The sequence below is a fragment of the Cyprinus carpio genome, chromosome A10 (genome assembly GCF_018340385.1).
Source record: "Cyprinus carpio isolate SPL01 chromosome A10, ASM1834038v1, whole genome shotgun sequence".
Classification (NCBI taxonomy): domain Eukaryota; kingdom Metazoa; phylum Chordata; class Actinopteri; order Cypriniformes; family Cyprinidae; genus Cyprinus; species Cyprinus carpio.
The window spans coordinates 1,136,770-1,162,952 of record NC_056581.1 but is presented as its reverse complement, the minus strand read 5'-3'; the positions used below and the strand labels follow the sequence as shown (position 1 = coordinate 1,162,952).

The following is a 26,183-nucleotide window of genomic DNA, read 5'->3' as shown; positions in this document are numbered from 1 at the left end:
TCCAGTGACGTTCATCACCATGGATTTATTTAATCGGGTTACAAGAAAAACTTGGATATGGATTTAATTGCAAACTGTAAGTGGTTTACTGATTTTATGATTGATCATGCAAGCTATGGCATTCGAGTCCACACGCATCCAACTAGAAGTGATAGCTTGATGAATAATCTCCATTACAAAATGAAAAAGAAAAATCTTTAAAGGTTCTTTACAATTACGTATTGCTGCCAAGGTATCTAGTCTTTACAGTGCTTTCTTATATGGAGCGGTTTGGTAGATTGCAATCTATCTAATTCGTTTGTCTACACCATAATTAAAATGCGGCAGACTTTAATGGACAGTAAAACAAAGGCAGAACACAGTATACCTCTAAACCGGCACCGTAACTTCATATTAACGCAGCAAAACAATTCAATTTGAGCGTTCCAAACAAAGTGAAAGAACGGTAACTGGTGTTATATGCTGTTCTGCCTTGGTTTCTCCGTGCCTTTTCGAAGTTACGGTTGAGACGACCCATTATTTTCTCGGAAAAACAACAAAACTGACTCAAGATACTTATACACATGATAAAGGATGTCTTGAATGTCCCAAAAATATCAATAACTCATTTTTGACAAAAATTGAAGTTACAATCTTGTGTCTTTGCATGGCAGTATTATATATACCTACAGTAACTTAAAAAAAAAAAAACATTCCTGTCAAAAGTTATTATTTGTGAGGCACAAGCATTTTGCACACGCTTCACATAATCATCAAACTAGATTGTCTCAGTGCAAGTTTGTTGCAGTGTAAGTAAATGGTGTCATCTGAAAAAACAGACTCCGGCATGAAGTGGGCTGCTATCCAGTTAGGCTCATTGTATTGTTCAACTCAGTGAATCATCTGCCTGTCATTCTTACACTTTCTGAAAGCTGTTACACTACCAACCCACTTCTATCATTTCCTCCATGATTAACACCGCCTGTCAGCATTGAGTCACGTAAATCCTTCTAACCAGCCTGAAAAAAGTACCTGCCGAGTTCTCCAAGTACCTTAAATATACACGCAACCATTATAAACATCTTAAATATAAACTCTGTCTGCCATAATACATGAGAAATGAAAACTGTAAAATCACTAGATTGTGAAATGAATGTCACAGTCTGCCCATACCACACAAAGAGGTCAGGTTCTCATCAGTGTGTGTGACATTCAGAGATGCAGTTCAAGGGGATACGTCACACATGTGTGACACTGGCAGCGCTCACATTTGCATAATAATGAAGATGTTCACCAACCTTGACAGGAGCCATTAACTTCCTCATGGCCCGCCTGGCACATGCACCTCCCAATGGGCACCAGCCACTCCCCCTCTGCGCTGCAATACATTCTGGGAAGTTCATCAGCTACTGAGTTGTTGACGCAGGTCCCTGACACCTCCAGAAGCTGGGCGGAATCTGGCCCAGTTATAGTATCCGGGAAGAGGGCCAAATTCCTGACCACAAAAGGACACTTTTTGTAGAAGACACGGACGGACACGAGCGCGATACACGCTCCCAGGTCTTGGAAAGCCAGGTAGAAGCCTTTCTTGGACAACGGACACAGATCCCGAACTTCCGTGTTCAGCTTCATGACTCTATCTCCGAGATCAAGCTCTGTGAAGCTCTCGTCGGCCGCGATGGTGTCGATCTTCGTGTATTGGCTTTCCCGAATATTCCTCCTCTCCTCGTCATTGGTTTCATAATAGTAGACGTTGAACGTCTCCTTGCACGTGCCCAGACCTCCGGGGAGACTGTTGCAGTCCCGTAGAGTGAACTTGAGCTCCAAGAACACTCGCTGGGCACCTTGGTTTAATATAAAGTTTGTCTGCAACCAGTTGTTCTGGTTTTGCTCCATCACCTTACACACCTGGTACGTGTGGATGGGTGCATAGTTCTCATCCACCTCTCCGATTTCTTCCCACTGAAATACAAGGATAAAAAAGCAGATCAAAAAGAGTAAATTTTCATTCATGTTTGGAGGTTCTTATGAGAGGACAGTCAAACAAAGACAGGAAACTTTATCAGGAGTCAAACTCTCATCACTCAAAGTACTGTTACATTATCTTTCGGAGCACATTCCACAAGGCTGTGGCTCTGACAAAAGTAGCTATGATTCAACCTCAGTGAACCTCCGTGTAGAAGAGCAGTGGTTCACAACCCTGGACCTGGAGTAACCCCAACATTTTGTATGCTTCCTTAATCAAACTCACCTGAATCTACTCATCAGCTCATTAGTAAAGACTCCAAGGAGGCAGAGTCGGGAGAAAAGTGGTGATGACTATTGGGGCCCACGGATATGGGGGCGTGGCCTGCAATTTCAACCAACTGCCCGAGGCCAGCATGAAAGACACACAGGGGTGCATTTCCCAAAAGCATTGTTAGCGAACTTTGGTTGTTAGTTCTACTGAACTCTATTGTTAACGACGGAACTTGCAACCATAGTTGCTTTTTGGAAACGCACCCCAGGACAGTTGGTGGGCCACTGTTGTGCATTGTCATGAAAACTTAACATCTGCAAGTGTTTTTATTTACATATGATTACGCAGTTTATGTACCTTAACACCTACAAACTTAAAAAAAAAAAAAAAAACTTAAATCAGTTTAATTTGTATCTTTGTTCTATATTGCAGAAACTTAATTTTCTGTAAAGTTGCTCTGCAATGATTTGTATCGTAAAAAGAGCTATACAAATAAACTTGAATTGAATATTTGTATATTTTTGCTATTTACAAAATTTTAAAAAGGGCCCATGGGAACAACCTGCACCAGGGCCCCGCGAACCCCCACTATGGCCCTGCAAGGGGGGATTTACGTGACACCATTTTCAACTAAAAACAGAAAACTTTTTATGTCTTGGCCTTTTATTGACACAACAATGGCGTTTTGGGAGCCCGAAAAATGCTTTGAAAATGGGTTTCAAAGTGCAAAGTTTTTGAAAACAATGTTGTGTAAAACTCTGTGTAAACTACAAGAATATGAATTTGTATCACAAGTTCAGATTTTTAGATATATGCATAGATGCATATTTTTTCTTTACATTTTTCATTACAGTAGTTAGTCAACTACTGTTCTGGCATGAATGATGCAGTATCATTCCAAAATGGGATAAATAAATCTTTTCCATTTTTACTACAATCATTGTCATGTAAATGTACCCAAGGCTTAAAATGGGTATGACAGATAAAGTGACATCCTAAAGATCTACTGTTGGGGATACTGCAGGATAAGGGTTGGGAACCACTGCAGAAGAGGGCCCCATCCCAAATACAGGCACACATTTGCACACAACATTTTGCCAGTAAAATTCCATTGAACACCATACTGAATACTTATACATTATAAGCATGTTAGGGAATGTTGTGCTGTGTACTGTAACATAATAGCTCAATAACCCCTAAAGCACACTGTGGCACCATTCACACACCACAACCGCCACATCTAACAAAATATGGCTGAATGTTTTGCTGTCCATAGAGATGCTCAATAACAATACATCAGGTGGCAGAGAGATTGGAAAAACGATCTGCCAGCTATATCTACGCAGTCAGGAGGCTTGTAACATGGCAGTTAACAAAGCAAGACCTCAGAATGCACCCTGAGGGCCCGAGCGCCCCTTCAGCGCTCTTCAAACGCACGGTCAATGACCAGAGAGACCCTCCTGAGGCCTCGTATTACCTCTGCCTGATGCTCTCTGAATGTGAGCGATTGTGACCTGCATGGACAGTAAAGAACTGAAGTCTGGACCGCCGGGAGTCATTCAGTGTGTGCTAACAGTGTGAGTCTCACAGTTCACACACTAAAAAGGTACTGTCTATATGTAGTATGACTTAAGGTGTGGTGACTCTGCATTTTTTGTTTAATTGACTTCCATAAACTTCAGCACTGCAGGAAAGTAACATTTTTTTTTACATTTTGGGTTTATCATAATTTGTTATGTGTTAAATTGAAATGATGTTAAAAGACATCATATCACAACAGCATGATCAAAGTACTGCACCGCAGCTTTAATGTTAGAAGGTGCGCAAATTAAGAAGTGCTATGCTATTAGTAAATTGTTTCTAATTTAATACATCTAAAGTTATTTTGGAAATGTCACAACTACTTCAAAATGTACTAAATACATCAAACACAGGGCTTTCATTTCATATGGCTCTGTCACAGAGTACTCTGTACAGTACACCCTGTGAAAAATAAGTACACTCTATATACAGTACTTTTAAAAATAGTATATCTTTATTGAAATAATATACTTTATAAAAAATATACGTAAGTGTGAACTGAATGTAATGTTTTCAAGCACTTAACTGCATGTTAATTGCAATTAAATTAACAATTTAAAATTTATATTAAATATAATTTGATGGACTTTAGAGTGCTTTTTTGAGCCACTTTAGGATGTAAGTTAATGTAATACGTAATTTCATAATTATTTCTATTCTCTTTTGAAATATGGTTAAAGTGTTACTCCTGAACATACTGACAAACATTTATGGTAAACTAAAATATACGTATGCAATTTTTTACTGAAACTTGTATGTGATATTTTTAAATGCATCTGTAATTACACATTTGTAAAGATGAAGTCACAATTAATTACATTTAAAATATATTCACTTTCAATGTAATATTGAAAAAAAAAAACACACTACAGGAAAAATTATAATAGGTATTTTACATGTGCTTTAGTATGTTAGTCTACACATTAAAATAAGTGTACTACTTTAAAGAAAAAAACTTTTAATTTGACATTATTACAAAGTGTACTTTTTAAAAGTGTTGTGGAAGTATGTATTCTAAGTACACTAATGTAGCCTTATTTATTTATGCTTTTTAAATTTGAAGTACACTACAATTGCAATACAATAATTAATTTAATACAAAAATAAAAAAATATTTTAATACGGTTTAGCACTTCTTTTTCATAGACTTATAAAGCTCATAAGTTACTCCATTTGTCAAAATATGCAATACACAACAGAGCACACTGAATATTCTTCAGTTACAAGTACATATTAACAAGATTTCAACTAAGAAATCAGCATCTATGCTATGGAAAGCACATTTAAAGCACATTTGATAATTAATTGGTTTAATGACCCATTCAATATCCATGCATATTCATTCAAAGCACCTTTAGTCGAGTATGAATTCTCTGGAATGGGTTCAACGTCATTCTGCAGCTAAGAAACTTATGGACTGCTTCCTTTATTCAATGTGCCACTAAGGTATAATATCGTCATGAAATGAACACTGTTTTGTATATTTCATAAAATTCTGACATGAGCTGTATCCAGTTTCAAAGTCACAGCTTAAGCACATCTCATGTGAAAAGCTGGAACATCTATTTCACTGCACCATTACCGCTCTTCCCTTTTCTATACCTCACGTTCGACAATCAAAGGATGTTCATGGCACATTTTAATTTCATTCTAATCAGCCAAACGTCCATATTACCATCTGAATTTTACTCGAGGTGATCATATTTAGCAAAGTGATGCATCAGAACCAGAATGATGCAGAAAAGTGTGTGTCACAGATTTTTTGACTACAAGTCAGCATGGCCACGATCTGGTAAATTGCATTGGCAAAACTGCAATTTAGAGAAAGGCGCCATTTGAAATGAAAATGCACCTGTGCGAATTCGGATCATGCAGACGTCCAAGGGCATTTGGATATTCGTTTTAACCTCTCATACCAGGCACTCTGGGGCGACAACATTTCTGACACACGGATGAAGACGAGTAGATAATTCGAAAAGGCTTTCAATACAAAAGCACATTGAGAAGGGAGATTGCACGAGGATGTGTGTCACATCTGTGTGTTGATGACATGAATCATATCAAGCCAAAGATTGAAATGGCACACCTGGGCATCAGCCTGTTATATTTGATGGCCCTAGTATGCTAGTGCATGCTAATGCAGACCATTTCTTAAAATTCTGACAGTCCATAAAGCCATTGTTTGTTACATAAAGAACACATCTGAAAATGAATTCCTTGTGACTGATTTGGAATATACAAATACCACAACTCACACAAAGAATCAACTAATTGATTTAAACAGTTTGGGTTAGCATGATGCTAAACTATCAGTAACACCCCAAACAGCATGAAAACACACACAAATCTTAAGAAACATAATACATTTGTAACTACACTGAACTATTTTAACAGTATGTTTCGGTAACTGGTTATAAACAGTTTGTTTTTGTTATAAATTGTTGTGTTCTCTATGTATGACATACAGTACAATGCAGTCTCTTGTGTTGTTGTTGTTGTTGTTTTCTACACAGAAGCTATTGCTGGTGAAATAACTACCCTAATAAAGAATTGTATTAAAAATATATTTATTTCATGAGAAGTATACTAAAAATAGATTGGCATGTCTACTAACTGAAAATGCACTGTTAAATGTAGTTATTTCATGCTTCCATCAAGCACAAATTTAGTGCATTACAAATTCATTTTTAAAATAGTATACCTTTACAAATGCTGTGGGGAAGGATGATATATATATATATATATATATATATATATATATATATATATATATATATATATATATATATATATATATATATATATATATATATATATATATATATATATATATATATATTCATCTTTAAGAAAGTACACTGGCTAGGTTGAAGTTTACGCTGAGTGAATTCTGCATTTGAAAACTTAATTACTGGATATTTAAAGTGTACTTAAGTATACTTGGAATAGTTCCACTTTAGCACAAACAAGTATATTTAATACAACTTTATTTGAACTCCAGCACTGCTCAAATGTATTTAGTACAAAATCAATCGTTCCATTTTAACAGACTTTATGTATACCAATTTATAGTGTGCCACAAATACATTTAGATATACTAAAGTACATATGAATAAATTGTGCTTAAGTATATACATTTTTCACTAGTGTAAAAACTCAAACCGGAAGCCTTTAATTTTAAAGGTAAAAATGCTCATGTCGGCTCTAACGTTTAAAATTAGGTGGATAATTAGTTTGCTGGAGTTCCACCTTAACTCCTTCTCAAATGTTGCTTGTGTGAAAACAGAGTAATTGATGAGAAGTTTGGGTCTGACACTGATCCAGTTCTCGGGTGAGGGAACAAATCCAATTAGTGCTGGTAAATCAAAGACTTGAAGGAAGCTTAAAACCAGATGGTACATTTAATGCAAAGACAAGAAACTACTTGAGTTACTTAACCTCAATATTTAACCTTTGGTTCAAAGTTCTCTGGTCAATGAATCCTTTTATTGTATAGAAAAGAGTGGCATTAACGGCCTACTACACCTCTTGTGTTTTGTGAAAGAAGGTGTTGAATGAGGGTGACAGACATTTCATTTTTTCTATGAACTTTAAAGGGACAGTTCATCCAAAAATCTAAATTCTGGCATGATTTACTCATTTACCCTCATGTCATTCCAAACCCATAAGGTTTTCATTCATCTCTGAAACACAAATGAAGATATTTATAATAAAATTGGAGAGATTTCTGTCCATACATTAAAATGTCTAGGTAACCAAAAAATGTATACAGTATTTCAAAAAGTCATTGTAAAGGTAACCCATATGAATCTAATAATTTAATCCAAGTCTTCTGAAGAGAAACAATGACTTTATAGAGTATAATAAACAGGTTTAATTTAGACATTCATTCACATTAACATTAATCAACACACATATATAGAGCACATCAAATATGGTAAACGGAGGTTCAAATGTGCTTCCTTGCCATGCACAACAAAACTCATTAGCTTGTTTAAAAAAAAAAAAAAAAAAAAACATACCAGAAGATGAACAAAAGTCATAGGTGGTTGAAACGACATGGGTAATTGATGTCATAATTTTTATTTTTGGGTGGACTATCCCTTAAACAACAGCAGTCAGTACTACCTTTACATATCTGCTATTATGTGTCAGAAACAGTCTAACAAACAATCCAAAAAAAAAACATATCATGTATTTTTCTCTTGGCTCTTTCACTTGTCAAGCCTTTCTGGATACAAATTTCTGTGAACTATCATCATTCAAACTCTCTTTCCTACCGTCCCCTACTGAGACCCTCTCCATTTTCTTGTTCTCTCTATCCAAATCCTTCCCTCCGCTATCCTGGCACACTTATTTACCAATGCTTTCCGCCCCTAAAACCCTCAATTCTCCCAGTGTGAGTTAGTGTGTGCTATAAACACCCCAGCTCCCAGAGCACTTCCTCTTTGGCTTATTACCGGCGCTACACCACAGAGAACGAGCAAGTATGACCCACTGCCTTTCAAACAGTAACCCCTCATTACCCACCAATCACCATCACCCAGCCACCCCTGTCATTGCCGCCCAGGGTCTACAGGGGGCGGAGCCGGACATGACTGACAAGCAGGGTTGAAAACAACTCCCTGCTATGATTCTGGCAAAATGTCTTTGCGTGAGAGTGTGGTGGGACACGTGAATGTGACTTTTCAGGGTGGGTGGATAGGTTCCTCTGTTGAGCATCACGTCAATGTGTTTTTCCCCTTCGGTAAGAGACAGGAATAAAGGACAGCGGTGTGAGCCAGAGGTGCCCTAGGCCTACACAAAGCCTGGATTCAGCTGAGCTCCTGTAAACCGCTTCGTTGACTTGGCAAATCTGGGACGCTCTGACAGCGGTTAAAGCAGCATGAAGCCAGGGTTGAAAACAAACAAACTGGGGAGAAAAGATAATCACTGGTGTTTTGTGATGTACCTGCAAGTACAGATTGCTGATTGTAGATCCAAAAGCCTTTGAGTCTTCAAAAACGCGCATTTGACCCAATTGCGTTACCTACATGAATCATGCAAACAAGAATTTAAACTGCTGTTATTAAACAGCTCTGTCCCAAAATCTAGTGAACGTCCTACTTAGGGTAGCATTTTAGGGAGCAATGTTATGCTACTGTATCTTCTAAAATGCTTGCGGAGAAGGCAGTCCCTGAAACTAAAAGAAGATATTTTGAAGAATGTGTGTAACCAAAAAATTGCTGCTCCCCATTGAGTTCTATTGCATTTTGTCCATACTATGGAAGTCAATGGGGACCAATTGGTTACGCTCATTCTTCAGAATAATGTCTCTTATGTCCCACAAAAGAAAGAAAGAAATTCATGCAGTTTTGGATCAACATGAGGATGAGTAAATGACAGAAGTTTCATTTTTGGGTGAACTATCCCTTTATTTGAAAATCTGATTCATCGTGATTTAGAAAAGTTGATTAAACTCTTTTTGATCATATATTTCAATGAGTAAAATAAAGCCTGTGATAAACATAACTTGAAAATAATTTGACAATATATTCTATGACACACCCATACTGAAAATGCTAATTATGAAGCAGTTACATAATTTTTTTCTTAAAATGCATGTGACTGGATAAGACGGTTTGAGGTGTTAATGTATGCATTTTGCGCTGTAGAACAAAACGGCAGAGTATCATCAAGTTATATTTACAGTACCAGAGGCTTTTTTTTACTCCTAAATAGAAAAAAAAATGTCCTGTAATATCTGATTCTTATCTTCAAAAGTTTCTCCTCATCCATACTTGACATTTAATATACACTGATGAGCAGTACTTCGGTTCAGTGAGATTTCAGTGTGTGCAGGTCTATGAGGAGGGTGGAGTGTTCCTCATCATGGTTGTGGCTGGTTAGGCCAAAATCATGGATTAACATCAAAGAGATACCTTTTATACTTGTGTCATTGTGTCAGGTCTAGATACAACATATTTTTAGAGTATGCTTCAATTAGCTTAGCAACATGCTATCATCTGTACATGAACTGTGAGTCTCCTGTGCTATTCATATATCTATATGTGAGAGGTTTCTGCCAATGAAGAGCACCTCAAATCACTTATGTTCATTTTCAGTCAGCAAAGGTAATGTCTGACCTTTGTTTTTTGAGTTATTATATAAGAATGCATATTAATCCTTAGAAGGTTTAGGTTTCTCTTGATATGTTAAAAACTTAAATAGCTGTTAACCAATACCTAGATAAATTAAGAGGGTTTATCTGCCATATTTCACACTTGCAGTGTAAGTGACTGGCTTTACTGAGTCTCTTGAAACTGCTGAGCTGTTGCTAAATCTCACACTCCAGACGCTCTGTTGAATTAATATGATTTTGAGTGTAGTCGACTCTAACAGCATAACAACATCCCGAGTCTTCCGGAAACGAGTATCTCCTCCCTAACTCACATAATCAGTCCGAAATCTCCTGGGAATTTTCAAACCTTTACCACAGAGTTGACCTATTGGATTATATAACTGTTTTACATTGCATGTGGGAACTCTCTCTCTCTAACTGAAATGTGTATGGTCATATACATAGTATCACTTTCTGTACCCACATCACTTTTCTTGTACAATCACTGGGAAAAAAATCTGTTTTTTTTTTTTTTTTTTTTCTTAAATGTGTAAAAACAATATGGATGTACAAATAGCTAAAGTTTAACATCGACATTACATAAACTGGGTGAAGTTTTTGCAACATTGTAACATTTTACAACTCAACTAACCTAAATGAACTAATATTTTAAGAGATTTATTGACCTATGTCAATATAATTTCTTATTTTATAATTATTATTTTTAAATAATGTGTATAATACAATGCCACATAATAATATCACTACTATTAAGGCTTTCTTTATGGGAAAACATAAGGAAAAGGAAAGAAAAAAATAATGAAACCTTTAACCATTAGGATATTAAGAGAGTTGCATTCATTGATTTATTTACTTATTTACATGTAAACTAAAACATGCTCATCATTCAATGTACATACTATATGTTTAATGTATTCCAAACAATTTAATAAATAGGACAAAGATAGCTTTTATATATTAATATCAAATACTACTATTAATTATATAAGATTATGATTAATCTTATTTAAATTATTAAAATTAAGATTAATAGTAGTTTTTAATATTAATATCTGTCTAAGGTTGGTACCTGGTAGTCTGTGATTGTTAACATGTTCCTACTTCACTTAAAGGCCTTTTGTGCCTTAATTTCCATGGAAATTATTTTGGAAAATACTAATTTAATGGACTTGAATGAATTAATGAATGATGTTACAAAAACAAATCTGTCAGACTGGTGGACCATATTTATTTCAGAAATATTAATCTGGTGATCTACCACAGAATATAGTCCTATAGGTATAGGACTATAGGTATACCGGCACAAGCTTTAAGAGTTACAGTAGTTATTTATTATAGTTATTTATCAAATTTTTACTCAAGTGTCTAGGATGTGCACACTCATAACTTAAATCCTGGAAAAGCGTGATGTTCTATGATTACAGTACAGTAAAAATGTAATTCACCATCCTCGGTACCCTCAGTCGATTTGCATTACAGTATTTGCGATGACCATCTCTTGTCCAAAATTGAGCGTACTGTCTAATAGAAAAGTTATGACTGCTGCGTATTTTCACTTGACTGAACATTGAGCTGTTCTAAATAAATAAATAAACTGATCGAAATAAAACAGGCTGGGTGCAGATTATTATTTCTGAAATAAATATGTCTGTGCAATGATTAGGATGCACAGAAGAAAGCCCAATCTAGGACCTGCCCTGTACAGTTTAAGAATGGGTACTGCTATAGCAGAAGAGGACTATTATTTTGTTGAGCAGAACTGAGGAACAACTGATAACATTACAGGTTCAGATTTGGTTGACCAATCAGCAGAAAGAGGCGTCTCATGACCGCCCACATGACGGAAACGAATTTTGAAGTCATTTATAATTTTTCTACCCATAAACCAAAAAAGGGTTGGTTATTTATTTATTTATTTATTTATTTATTTATTTATTTTGTTATTTTTTGAAGAAACAAAAAAACAAATAAAGGCGCCGTTTTCTCGTTCATGCTTATTTCATTTCAAATTGAAAAACAAACTATCAAAACATCCACAGACCGAGGAGGATGTGAAAAGCCCTCTGCTATATCTGACATTGATTTAGCATTCCCCAGATTTCACGTCATATTCAGGATATCACGTTTGTATTTCCATCTGAAAGGAGGAATAATCGTCTCCCATAGCAGGTGCTGTCCAGCGTGTCTGGATACTTAAGCATCTATTGTCAGCCCGTATTGTTGCATTGGAGGGCAGGTGTAGGTAGGCACAATGCAAGCGCTCTTTTTTACCATCACAACAGGAAAATGAATTAAGCTATAACTGCACACTGTCAACACTGGATGCAGGCAACACTAGATAACAATAAAGGTCTCTACACAGCAGCTGGGACGAGCAAGTTGATATCGAAAATGGAGAAATCACAATGTTTGCACAGTCCTAAAGCAAATATTTTTATAATCAAAATTTCTAAATCCAAAACTAGAAGTGAAAGCTGGGTCGATGATAGTTATCATCTGCGATAATATCGTAATTGTTGTTTTAAAAATATGCAAGCTGACATCACAGAGTATATATGTCACTCACTGCAAAAAAACAAACAAACAAACAAACAAAAAACGGTCTTGAGAATCCAAAAGCATTGACTGTGTGGTGAAACCTATAACAATGCAGGTAAATTGCCCTATAATTCAAGTTATGAAAGCCAAATATATCCCTTTATGTTTTTTATTTTTTTTTAAGTAATATCACACAAGAAACCGAGCTGTTTTCCTGAATATTAGTGCATAGCCACAATTGCAGACGTGATATTAATTTTATACAACAGTTCAAGAAACAAGAAATTAATGTTGAATGAGTTATATTTTAGATACAATATTTTTTTTTTTCTGTTTCACCAATGAATGTAGTTCCGAACAAATCCAGAGCAGATCATTTGCGCATCTCAGAGCAACACTGCAGTGTTTTGTTCCTGAATTAATCTTTTTTTGAACAAATCATTTGAGTCAGTGATTCAATGATCCATTCATAAAGACAGGCATTGCGTTCCAACATGCATACTGTCTATCCTAAATAGTATATGCAAGTTCCAAAGTCATAATTACGTGACAGAAACACGCAATTGTGAGAAAAATATCAGAACTGCGAGATAAACTTGTAATTAAGAGAAAATGTCTGAATTGTCAGATTCAACTCACAATATTGAGAAATAAAGTCACAATTGTGACTTTTGTTCTCAGAATTGGGAGTTTATATCTCAAAATTGTAGCTTTATAACATGCAGTTGCGAGTTACAGTATAAAGTCAGAATTGTGAGATATAAACTCGAAATTGTAAGAAAATAGTCTGACTTTATTCTGACTTTATAACACGAAATTGCGACTTTATTTCCCACAGTTATGACTTCCTATCTAGCAATCTCGAGTTTATAACACAGTACTGAGGGATAGTAAAAATCTTAGAAAAATCCAGAAATAGGGAGCAAAGCGCAGAGCAGTATGCAAGAACGTCCGAACGTTAGCGAAGCTGGAAGCAAAAAACAAATATATAAGCATATAAAGCATTTTTATTTTTATTTTTATATTCAGTGGCAGAAATGGGCCAGGGTACACTCAGCAAAATATTGTTTAATTAATGTTATCCAAAAAATCAGAATAAATATTGAGACTTTTTGTCAGTATCGCAGGCCTAGTCGGTGCATGTCATGATAAGAAGTTAACATGATGGTGATGTTTGTTTTTTGGGGTATGAAAACAACATGATACTGACAGACCTGAAGCAATATTGGGTTATTTATTTTTATGTTGTGTTCAAGTTTGTAGCTGCTTATTCCTGTCAGCCTGTCAAAAACAACCAAGACACTCAACACATGTTCCTTTTCTGCTGACAAACCGTTTCATGTAGCTCCAGCTTTCTTCACTTTGGTATTCTCAGTGGAAATAGGAAACAGAAAAACAGATACATATATAAACTTGGCCGTTTTCATTAAAATTAAACACATTGTTCAGCAGGTTTACCAATCAGCTAGCTCGACAGAAATGAATTACATTCCGAGTGTCACAAAGAAATTATACCAGCAGGTTTAGTGTGTCTTTGTGCCTCTTTTAGCTCAAAGAAGGGCTTTCCCTTCTTCTCTGTTTGTCTCTGACCTCTCGTAGTGCCTCTCTCTCTGTGCTGCGCTCTCCACGTTCTAATATTTCTCACTTTGAAACTGTCTGTTCCTGCCGTCTAGGGAATCAGAGACCTTGAGATGTTCTCCTAAGCCGGCTCTTAACTCAAAGTGCTGAGAAACAGGAAGATGTGTGGAACTTACCCCATTCTTCGGATAGGCGACCCACCCCAGGTCACCAATTACAGAGCGAGAGTCCAGCAAGTTCACTGCGGGAGAACGAGAAACGAGGACAAATCAATGATCTGGAGTTGTAAAAGCAATACAGAAAGAGCATTTATATGCAGAACACAGATCACATTAGATCTTCTGTATCACAATATCGACTTGCTTAGAATTGATCTGATTCATTTCTGTACAGTAGTTTTCAGTCACCCTTCATTTTACAGTGTCCTTGTTAAACAATACATGCACTTACTGTAGTAATTACAGTAAATTATGCATAATTACAAACAACTATTGTTAAACCAAACGTTAACTATATAGGAAGTACATGTTGTTAGCTATATTGCTCAGTACTTACACTGTAATTACACTGTAACAATATATATATATATATATATATATATATATATATATATATATATATATATATATATATATATATATAAATTGTACACACATTCTTCTACATTTTAAATACATTTACTTAAATTGCAATTATTATCAAATTAATTGTCCTATATCACAGTATTATATAGTTTAGGGTGATTGTATAAGATTCTGTAGGTGTTCATATGTATATACAGTATGTACACATACTCATTTCGTTTTTGTCTCTTTTTCCCTTTAATAACAATATAGTTCATATTGAGTCTTTGTTTTCAGAGGCATTCATAAGTAAAGTATGCAAATGCACATCAAACGGCAGGCCATTAAACATATTTAATCCAATCTATTCATTGTAGAATAAAAAGTCTATATGCCTAACATGAATGCAATAATCTACGACCCTTAAAATGTTTAGATGCCTGTCAATTTTTTGATATTGTAACAGGTCCAAAATAATTGAGGACTTGCAATCACAAAAAACAAATACATTTTCCCCTTAAAATTACATTTTATATTTTATACATTTAGGGGGGGGAAAGCCCCTAAAAAATCAATTCCAGATGGAAATAATTCTGCATCCAGACAATTCACATCTGAATACCTGCAAAAGCAAATGAAATCATATTGTCTTATTGTAATAATGTCTAAATGTTTCTGAACAATGAGGGTGATCATTTGAAAATGTACCCTACAGAAATGATGAAAGAACATGGAATAATATCTATTGCGTAATCTTTGCCCTTGCACATTCTATGTGAGATGTCTATTAAACAATCCAGTCTTTTTTTTAGATTATTGTGCCAGTATTTGATACCCAGAGTAGGTCACAGGTTCTTTTTTATCTGCTGGAAGCTTTTACGAAAGAGTATCGCCACAGCTAATTAGATGACCTTTACATTCACAGTCCGATCAGAGCTGAATTTTAATTTGACCTTGTGTTGATCAAAGGTTGTGTGGTGAGACTGTTTAGCATGTGTGAGATGACTCACAATAACAATACCATTTTGGGAATCAAAACAACAAGCTAATGACTAAGAAACCAACACAAATGTCACAATAGTGCTAAAAAAAAGAAGATGTAAAAGGGTAAAGATTAGTTTATCAGAGCTTCTGAAATTAAAAATGCCATGCCCTAATAAATAAGGCCAACAGCTGGATGTGAATGATGGTTATCGATCTTAAATGTTATGTAACCCAAATGTGATACTGATTTGTGAGAACAGTACAAATATGCAGAGAAGAAAAAAAGCTTGTGTTCTATTTAAATGTCTCTAAATGAGATCTAAATGTGTTTCTTTTGAATGACAGACATTAATGTACATGGTCCTAACTGAAAAAAAAATTTCTTTTGAATGACAGACATTAATTTATATATTATATATACATATATATATATATATATATATATATATATATATATATATATATATATATATATAACACACACACACACACACACACACACACATAAATCTAATTAGCACAAAGAAGTACAGTTCTCATCTAGATAAAAGAGAGGTTGTGTCCTTCCATGGAAGATTAGTGTATGGCTATATTCTGATTTGTTTGGCTGTTTGAGGTTAAACTGTCTAAACGTATCTGCAAAAATTGTTAATGTTAATTTTGAAGTGGATTTCCCTACAGATCACAGTTCACCGCAGGTCGCAGCTCTCCGAATCGACAGGTTTGTTCGAATTCTACCAGACTTGCCGCTCTTGTGGTTTTCGAGTGGCCGTTGTCCTTGTGCATCTGCTGGGCCATTGTGCCAGTCTGTGTAGGCACCCGAGCGCCCTCCCCCATCCTGCTCTCATTTTTATTGTGCCATCATCAGCGTACAATCAATCAACTCATCCCCACACTTGTCACCGCACTATCCATATGCTGACTTCTGCTCATTAGAATATTTACATATTCTATAGTCTGCGCACTTCACCCCTAATGATAAATTGGAACACATCGGTTTCACTTGCAGATAATTTGTTGACATTTCCCAAGGTAACGCCGGGTGAAATCTTTTGTACACTAGTTAAAACGTCCAGTAACTTGAAAGGGTTTCATAGGAATGCAGTTTCGTATCCTGGGAAATAAAGCTGTAAAATATGGAATATGATTTGTAGTCAGTGCCTGCTGTTCTCTGACCACTACAAAGCAAATTTAGGGAACTTTGATGAAGACGTGTCTGTGTTTCCTTTGTCTTTACGCCTCTAATGCAAATGCACCATCCCACGTGTACACATCAGCTCTCACAAAAAAGAGACGTCATATTTTTACCAAAAGTGCCATTGGGTTGGATATATCGGATATTTTAGTGAATTTAACCTTTGAAAATAAAATATTCATATATCTTTGTCTGTAGAAATTGTATCATAGGCATTCATTTTTGTTCTGCAATAATCTACCGCTTAATATCTGTGTCTTGAAAGAATATGCTAAAACAGGTCTTTAAATAGACCATTGAACCAACATGAATAACTCTTGTAAAGCTTGGCGGTTGAATAGTGCTTTCATTCTGATCTGAGCTGTGATTTCTGAACCGTCTGTGAATGGATGTTCTTAGTGAACAATACAATTCATAAAATCTTTAAAGGGACCCATTGAACGTGTTCAAAGGCAATGAAGCAATTCACAATATACTTTATGAATTCTCGTTTTCAGTCAATGTGCATTAGTGAACTGAGATGTTTAAAAGCCAGCTGGCTGGGAGTTTGGTTAAACTGTAATAACTGATGTTCAGGAACTTCTGCTCCATTAAACAGTCTGGTGTGAAATCACTGTTGGCTTAATGGAAGATATATTACATAATGCTTCACTTCTGACATGACATTTCACGCCGTGTACAGAGCATTTGTGTTGGACATATACGCCATATACCACAAAATGTACTAAAAGACCTATAAAACATGTTCTGGAGAAGATCTGACAGGTTTCTGATGTATTGATACTTCTCCATGTGTGTTTTGTGTGTACACTGTTTATGCATTCATTGTTATATATGTGATAAATTGTGTGTCGACCTTAAACTATATAATAATAATGCTTCAATTTAAAATCAAAGGGACTAATGCCATTGGAGAACCGTTTCACGTTCTACGCACAACAAAAAAATAATTATATAATATATATATATATATATATATATATATATATATATATATTATATATTATATATATATATATATATATATATATATATATATATATATATATATATATATATATATATATATATATATTGTTCTGGTCATTAAAAATAAATAAATAAATAAATAAATAAGCACTGTATCTTGATAATGTAGCGAGTTCAGAAACCGACGCACGGATCGGAGGAACCTTTAATTTATCATTAAGAACTTTTGTTTTAGTCTCCAAACATAGCAACCCAAGAACCGAATGGAGCCGAAAATTGTTCTTGATTAGAAGAGCGTTCTTTGCTGAACCTTTATTTCCAGAATTGTATTTTCTCCTTACGGAATCCAGTGACTGTCAACCATCAATGTTTGCAAATAGCACCGTTCCCAGATCCTGCGTCTTACCTTCATTACTGGGAATGCAGAAAGTCCTGAACGCGCCGAGACTGAAGACGCAAATCCAAGCGATGTAACTCCACCGTGAACGCATACTCATCGACTGAAGAAACGTGTCAAGTGAATGAATGTACTGGACTCACATCAGCACCGAAACAATCCTGAGAGAGTTACGGAGGACATGAGGAGCGCGTAACGTAGGTACGCAGGAAGAAAAGCACATTTGAGCGGAGAGCGGCGGCGCGCGCGTTGCGGCGTGTGTTCTGGCGCTCCGGATTGAGACTCACGGAGCTGTCAGACACCCACACAGCCGACAGCATGAGGAGGAGGAGGAGGAGTGAACGATTACAGCTCTCCAATAGACATCAATGACTGCTCATGACACAACACTCGTCCAGACTAATGAAGGTGTAAGTCAGAAGAATAATGTTTAAAAATCACAGCTATGTGCGCGTAGTGTCAGTCGTATAATATCGATTGTGTTGGACTAATATTACACTTCAATTTACAGAAAATACTTTCTATTAAGCCTGCATGCTTAAAAAAAAAAAAAAAAAAAAAAAAAAAAAAAAAATATATATATATATATATATATATATATATATATATATATATATATATATATATATATATATATATTCATATAATTTGTATGTATTAGGGTGAAGATGATAAATTCGGTAACTCTGTTTATAAACACTGTACAGTAGCATTAACCATAATGTATTAATGCAAACAATCTATAGTCTGTCCATCCATCTGTCCGTCTATCTATCTATCTATCTATCTATCTATCTATCTATCTATCTATCTATCTATCTATCTATCTATCTATCTATGTCTGTCTGTCTGTCTATCCATCATCCATCCTTCAAACAATCTATCAATATTTCCATCCTTTCATCCATCCATCCATCCATCCTTCTTCCCTTCAATCAATGTATCAATCTGTCATCCATCTTTCCTTCAAACAATCTATCAATCTGTCCATCTATCCATCCATCATCCTTCTTTCCTTCAATCATTGTATCAATCTGTCCATCCATCCATACTTCCTTATATCCATCTTTCCTTCAATCAATGTATCAATCTGTCAGTCCTTCCATCCTTTCATCCATCCATCCATCCTTCTTCCCTTCAATCAAGGTATCAGTCTGTCCATCTGTCCATCCATCCATTTTTCCTTCAAACAATATATCAATCTGTCCATCCATCAATCCTTCTTTCCTTCAATCAGTGTATTAATCTTTCCATCCATCCATCCTCCTCCCCTTAATGTATCAGTCTGTCCATCTGTCTATCCATCCATCCATCCATCCATCCATGCATCCATCTTCCCTTCCAACAATCTATCAATTTGTCCATCCATCCGTCCATCCTTCCTTCCATCCATCTTTCCTTCAATCATTGCATTAATCTGTCCATCCATCCATCCATCCATCCATCCATCCATCCATCCTTCTTTCCTTCAATCAATGTATCAATCTGTCCATCCTTCCATCCTTCCTTCCATCCATCTTTCCTTCAATCAAAGTATCAATCTGCCCATCCGTCCATCCTTCCTTCCATCCATCGTTCCTTCAATCAGTGTATCAGTCTGTCCATCCTTCCATCGTTCCTTCCATTTATGTGATGCTTGTCTTAAAATGTAAACAGTTGGAATATTGGACAAAAATGTCACTATGTTGTATCAGTTGTATACCTTATTTATTGAGGCATTTAAATAAATTTTCTACTTCATATTCATACTTAAACTATCTGTAGTACTTTGCACTATATGACCTACACTAAACTTGAACTACTCCTTAAAACAACAAGCTTTTACAACAAAATGTAAAGGTATCCAAAAGCAGGTCTGTATTCACAGAGCAAATGTGATTTAAGATCACATGGCCTTTTTTTCTGTGGCTCTATTTTTCACTGCATTCTTAAAATCCAAATGAAAGTGAAAGTGAAGTGACGTTAAGTTAAGTATGGTTATGGTTACTCATAATTAGGTTTTGTGCTTTTAATTTATCCGAAGTGCACACACACAGAGCAGTGAACACACACACACACTGTGAACCACCCCGGAGCAGTGGGCAGCCATTTTATGCTGCGGCGCATCGGGGAGCAGTTGGGGGTTCGATGCCTTGCTCAATTTCTAAATCGTGGTATTGAAGGTGGAGAGCCGAACTGTACATGCACTCCCCCCACCCACAATTCCTGCCGGCCCGGGACTCGAACTCACACCCTTCGATTGGGAGTCCGACTCTCTAACCATTAGGCCACGACTCCCCCAAATTTAAGTTGGATTAGCACTTCCACCCACAAGATAAATGTGGCTCAATGACAGCAGCTCAATCTCTTTCATCTGCATGATTATACATATTCCCGTGCCGTGCCCTCCCGACACATCCCACGCTCCTCAGCGCTTGTCTTCATTCACCAGACACAGTTTCTCAAATTCAGCAGCCGACATCAGACCCAGCTCCTGCTGAGTTCAAAATGACAAAGAACAACATTGATGGCTTTGTTTTCAGGTGTCAACAAAAACAGGGAAGAAAACGGGGATATACAAACTTATTCATAACAACATCATTGTCTCTATTGCATGTGACATCGCAAAATCATGATCAGGTTCTAATGCTAAATGTCTAGATAAAGAACAGAGCACAGTAAAATGAGGCCCAAACTCCCTGCAAAAGTCTTTAAATCTGATTAAATGTATTAAAGACATAATCTATCTAATCTAAGGTGTTCACAGTGGATTTCCGAGCACACCTATGCATTGCTGAGTCATCGATGGGCGGTTGCTGCTGTATAAGCTGCCAAAAGTCACTTCAGAGTCTTAGGCAACTTCAGTGTAAGTGTAATTGCGTCTATTGTGGAGTTGGAATAAATCCACCAAACGTGAATATGAAAAAGCTGCCAAACTATATCATGGTCTTGCTGTGATATGATAATAATAGTTACATTTTTCACAGTGTATATTAAATATTTGAAAATATTCAATATCAGTTCAACTTTTATTAATGTAATTGTGCAATTTGGGAAACAGGTTTGTATTTTTCGGTTGGTGGATTTCAGGCTTTTGAATTCAGGTGACAAATTGAAAATTCCTGGAGGAGTCAGTATGTGAAGTTTACACTGAACGGTAGAGTTAGAGATCTCTGCAAATCATTTGATTTCAATAGGGAAAGTGGTCTGCAATGAGGGGGAAAAAAACAACAACAACAAAAACAATGTATGTTTATGTGACACTGAAGACTGGAGTAATGATACTGAAAATTCAGCTTTACATTACAGGAATAAATTACATTTTAACATATTAACGTAGAACTGAACCCAACTGAAACCCTAGAAGTATTTCTTACATATTCCTATACACTGAGCTTTTCATCAAAACATTCTTTAAAGAAAGTACTTTTTCACACTTTTTTCCCCCCACTTTTTTTTTTTTTTTTTCCCTGCTGGCCAAAACTTGTAAATTTAATTGCTTAACCCTAAGTATGACCAATTATATCAGCGATGCTTGACTTAACAAGCAACACAAATGACATAAAACAAGCCGGAAAGACATAGGCTATGTGTTTTGTTGATATATATATATATTGTTGATATATATATTTTTTTTTTTTGTGGTGTATTGAATGATTTGATTTCATGCAGGCCTTGTTATGTCTCCTTTAAAATGAACAGGCTGTGACTTCTAAATAGAAGGGTGAACTGGACTTGTCATGGACTACAGTGGAGCCCAGTCCTGTGTGATCGAGAAGCAGCAGGGTCTTTGGCATCGCACTCAGAGGGGAGGCTCAGTTTGGGCAGACACAGCTGAGCTGTCACTACTGATAATCATGTCCTGGCATTAAAGAGAGAGAGGACATGGACAAAAGTACAGGAAGAAGAACAATTTGAGAGTCAGCACACACAATCTCAGAGCATTGTGGGATGCAGAGGGTGACTCAGAAGCCAGTGGGTAGTCATGACTGACAAAATACAAACTATAATACAGTTAGACATAAGCGGACACCTTACATTACCATTTACACACTAAAAATGTCTTGTGAAGACAATTTCTGCAATATGTGATTCTGCTATGTGATCACTGCATTATGCAGTCACAAATTGTTTGTATTTTTGTCCAATACAGACAATACATATATTTTATAGTTTCATCATCATACAACAATTTCAACTCATATACAGTAATTTGGTCAATAGCCATATATTGTGCAGTAAAGTATATATAAGTACTTCGTGTTTTTTTTTTTTTTTTTTTTTTTGCCCTCAGTGCATTTAAAGGGTCACACTTTAGTGTGGGGACCAGCTCTCACTATTAACTGACTATTAACAATAAACTCCATATTTGCTGCTTATTATTAGTTAGTAATTTAGTTGTTAGTTTAGTTATAGGACAGAGAAGGGCTCTAAAATATGCTCATGCAGAAGACATTAATTTGTGCTTAATAAGAACTAATAAACAGCCAATATGCTGGTAATATGCATAAATATTAAGCATAAGCATAAATAATAAGCGACTATAATAATAGTCTGCCTTGCGAGAAGTGAATCAAAACTGACTCTCTCCATGTTTTATGTAATTGGGTGTTTGCTGTAGTTGTCACACTTTCAGATGCATGTGCTCAATTAATAAACTCTGGATCAATCCATGAATTGGCAGAGAACGTTTATAGTGAGTGTTGTGAACCTGCTGAACCTGTTCTAAACCGGGTTGGATATATTTGGTTTTATCAACTCTAAACCTACTCACAAACTCTGAATTTGCTCAGCTCTGAATAACAGGCCTCGGATGCTTACAGCAATATTAATGTTTTCATCATCATATGTACTCCTTACTTTTGTAAACTTGGATAGTGGCGCTGAAGTTCCTAATTGTGCGTTTCACTTCCTTTGTGTCGCTATTCTACAAACATGAAGCTCACAGAGCCAGATTTTTCTATTCAAGGAGCTTGACAGTGTGACAGTGAAGAATAACAGTGATTGATTACCTCATTGTTACAAATGATTTCATTAACAATGAAAACAAAGCAGTTTGGAAGCTTTCAAAAACATTCCATTTCCAAGGGTGATTTGGTCTTTCAATGAAACCGAGAGGATTACTTAACGAAATTACTTTGAAATGAGACTGTTACATTTTCTAAAGACAATGTGAATGGTGCTTGTCCATGTAAAAGTCACTGGCTGTTGTGTCCTTGGTTTCCAGGGTGTTGCTATGTGGATGGGAAGTGTTCTGAGTGTTCTGAATGTTGCTATGCAGTTGCTAGGGTGTTATGAGTGGTTTATGAAGCATTGCTATGCAGTTGCTAGGTACTGTACTTGCTATGGTGTTCTGGGTAGTTACTAAGGGATTGCTTTCTGGTCTAAAGGCTCGTTCACACCATAAAAGATAACTTTATAGATAAGTATAATGGTAACTATATTAGCACCAACAGACAATAACATTCTGTTTATTAGCACAAGCCACATGATTCTATGATGTTGTATGATGGATTCTGATTGGCTGTCAATGTTTTTAATGTTCATCTGCTAGAAAACGTTGTTCCAGTATTGTGTTGTTATCATTGTAGAACAATTATTATATTGATATTTTTTTATAGTTATCATCCTTGGTGTAAACAGGCCTTAAGTGTGAATTAAAAAAAAATAAATAATAAAAATAATAATAATTGCATTATTTTATCTCACAATTTAAAGTTTACATGTCATATTTCTGAGAGTATATCTCATAATTACAAGTTTACATTTCACATTTCTGAACATATATTTCACAATTTTGAGTTTAAATCTCACAATCCCGAGTTTAAATATGAATTTATGTCACAATTCCAAGTTTACATCTCACAATTCTGAGTTTAGATCTCACAGTTTTGAGTTTGTATCTCCCAATTTTAAGTTTGACTCTCCCAATTATCAGTTCCAAATTTACATCTTAAAGGGATAGTTCACCCAAAAATGAAAATTTGATGTTTATCTGTTTACCCCCAGGGCATCCAAGATGTAGGTGTCTTTATTTCTTCAGTAGAACACAAAAGCAGATTTTTAACTCCAACCATTGCAGTCTGTTAGTCATATAATGGAAGTGAATGGGAATATCGGCTTTGAGAATCAAAAAAACATACACAAACAATGAAACCCTGCAGCTTGTGATGATACATTGATGTGTAAAGACACAAAATGATCGGTCTGTGCAAGAAACTGAACAGTATTTTTTATAGTTTTTTAACTCTGTTGAGAATGTGCTCAGGACAGGCTCAGGACAGTTCGGACATTGCGGTGAATTAGAGGTTAAAAAACTATATAAATACTGTTCAGTTTTTCAAGTTTCAATCGTTTTGTGTCTTTACATATCAATGTATCGTCATTGGGTTTAATTTGGTTTTCAAGCCGCAGGGTTTAATTTAGTTTTGTTTGTGTATGTTTTTTGACTCTCAAAGCCATGATTCCCATTCACTTCCATTATACGACTGACTGACTGCAACGGTTTGATTTAAAAATATTTGAATCTTTTCAATTACGCAAAGCGAAAACAAGGGCCATCCAATAAGATTTGAGCATTACATCCCGTGGCCAGAGTAACTGCTGTTACCCAAAAGGTTGACGCAGTGGTGCTAAAAGCTCAGAAGACTGTATTAAGCACGAGCATAAAAACATGTAAGTAGAGGACTTTCAAACAACATACAAAGAATATGGATGTTGAGATGTTGTTGTCGTTGGTGTCTGAACATAGAGAACTGTTTGACCGTTTTAAAAAATAGAGTGAAACATTTTTCTACACATGACATACAAAAGCAAATAGACATATGATTATAACGATATATTTTCTGTATGTGTTTTGTATGCAGCTCATGGTATTTTATAACAATAAAGCATATTGATCACATACTGTACAAAGAGTCTGCCTATTATAATCAAAATCAACTATAGATAACATTCAGAAGTTATTACAAGCACTTGCTGATGGTTTAAAGTGACTTTTAAACAAATACATTAATAATTACATATATTTTCAAGTGAAGCTTGATACTAATTGTACCTCTAATTATAAGAGCAATGTAAGCATTAAATATATTTGTGTTTCTGGTGTAGAACCAAACTTTATTTATCTTAATTAATGATGTATATTGAGCAGCGGACGAGATACATATCTAAGGAAAAATCGATTTTTGTTAGGGTGCCTGGCATGCAGGCGTGAATGCGAACAATCGTTTTGCGCACGGTGTGAAAGCACCGTTCATCCGCGATTCACCTTTCTTTTTTGCATCGCACTCAGTGTGGAAAGGCCTTTAAAGTTCAGAGTTTATATCTCACAATTTTGAGTTTATATCTCACATTTCTGACTTACAATTCTGAGTATGTTTTTATTTTTTACACAGTTCTGTTTTTTTGTTTCCCAATGGAATATAAAATAAAAAGGTAATTGCGACTTTTAATCTCACAGTTGCAAATTTATATCTAATAATTGTAAGAAATGTTAGCAGAAACAAGCTTCCAAAGTAAAGATCCCACCCTTCAAGTATTTATCATATTGGTCAATATACTTCATTTATAGAAATTTTTAACAAGAAAGTGTACACTGTCTCATATGGCTGTGGAAAGAAGCGGACTGGGTGTCAGAGAAGGTTATGTTTTGTGCATAAACCAAGTTCTTTCACTATGGCATTAATTATATTTGCCACTAGTAAATATTTTGCAATATTTACTTTGTATAGACACTTGGTTTCCCACATTTTGCCTGTTCCTCATCATTCCACCTCACATTCACTATGCTGTAGGATCTCAATGAGAACATAATGAGCTCAAGGGAGGGTCTCCCCAGAGAAAACATCCCTGAGTAAAAGTGTGGCTTGTCTTTTTGCTAATATACCTTGCAATGATGATCTACTGAGAATTTCCTAACAAAATTAAATATTTTGTGCTTCAGGTTGAGATTACTACAGTCTATGACTGAGTCTTCACATACATCTTAATATAAACTGAAAGAGATATTGAGAGTAATCCATGGCAGCATGTTTTACGTCAGTCCTTGAGCGTGTTGG

The 26,183-nt window shown here is 35.7% G+C and overlaps 1 protein-coding gene across 4 annotated transcripts in view; it reads right to left on the bottom strand.

The window, feature by feature from the left end:
* Positions 1-18,483, bottom strand: part of LOC109097568 (ephrin type-A receptor 5) — an 86,301-nt gene extending 67,818 nt beyond the window's left edge. The window contains exons 1-3 of one of the 4 annotated variants that reach the window (XM_042764672.1): positions 18,154-18,483; positions 14,213-14,277; positions 1,278-1,941 (exon numbers count right to left, since the gene is read on the bottom strand). In XM_042764672.1, the coding sequence (XP_042620606.1) occupies positions 1,278-1,941; positions 14,213-14,277; positions 18,154-18,244 (820 nt within the window). In that variant the 5' untranslated portion in view covers positions 18,245-18,483. Of the gene's footprint in view, positions 1-1,277; positions 1,942-2,078; positions 2,190-14,212; positions 14,278-18,153 lie in introns of those variants that run through there. The other 3 variants (XM_042764669.1, XM_042764670.1, XM_042764671.1) reach the window with 3 other exon arrangements.
* Between the last annotated feature and the right edge of the window lie 7,700 nt (positions 18,484-26,183).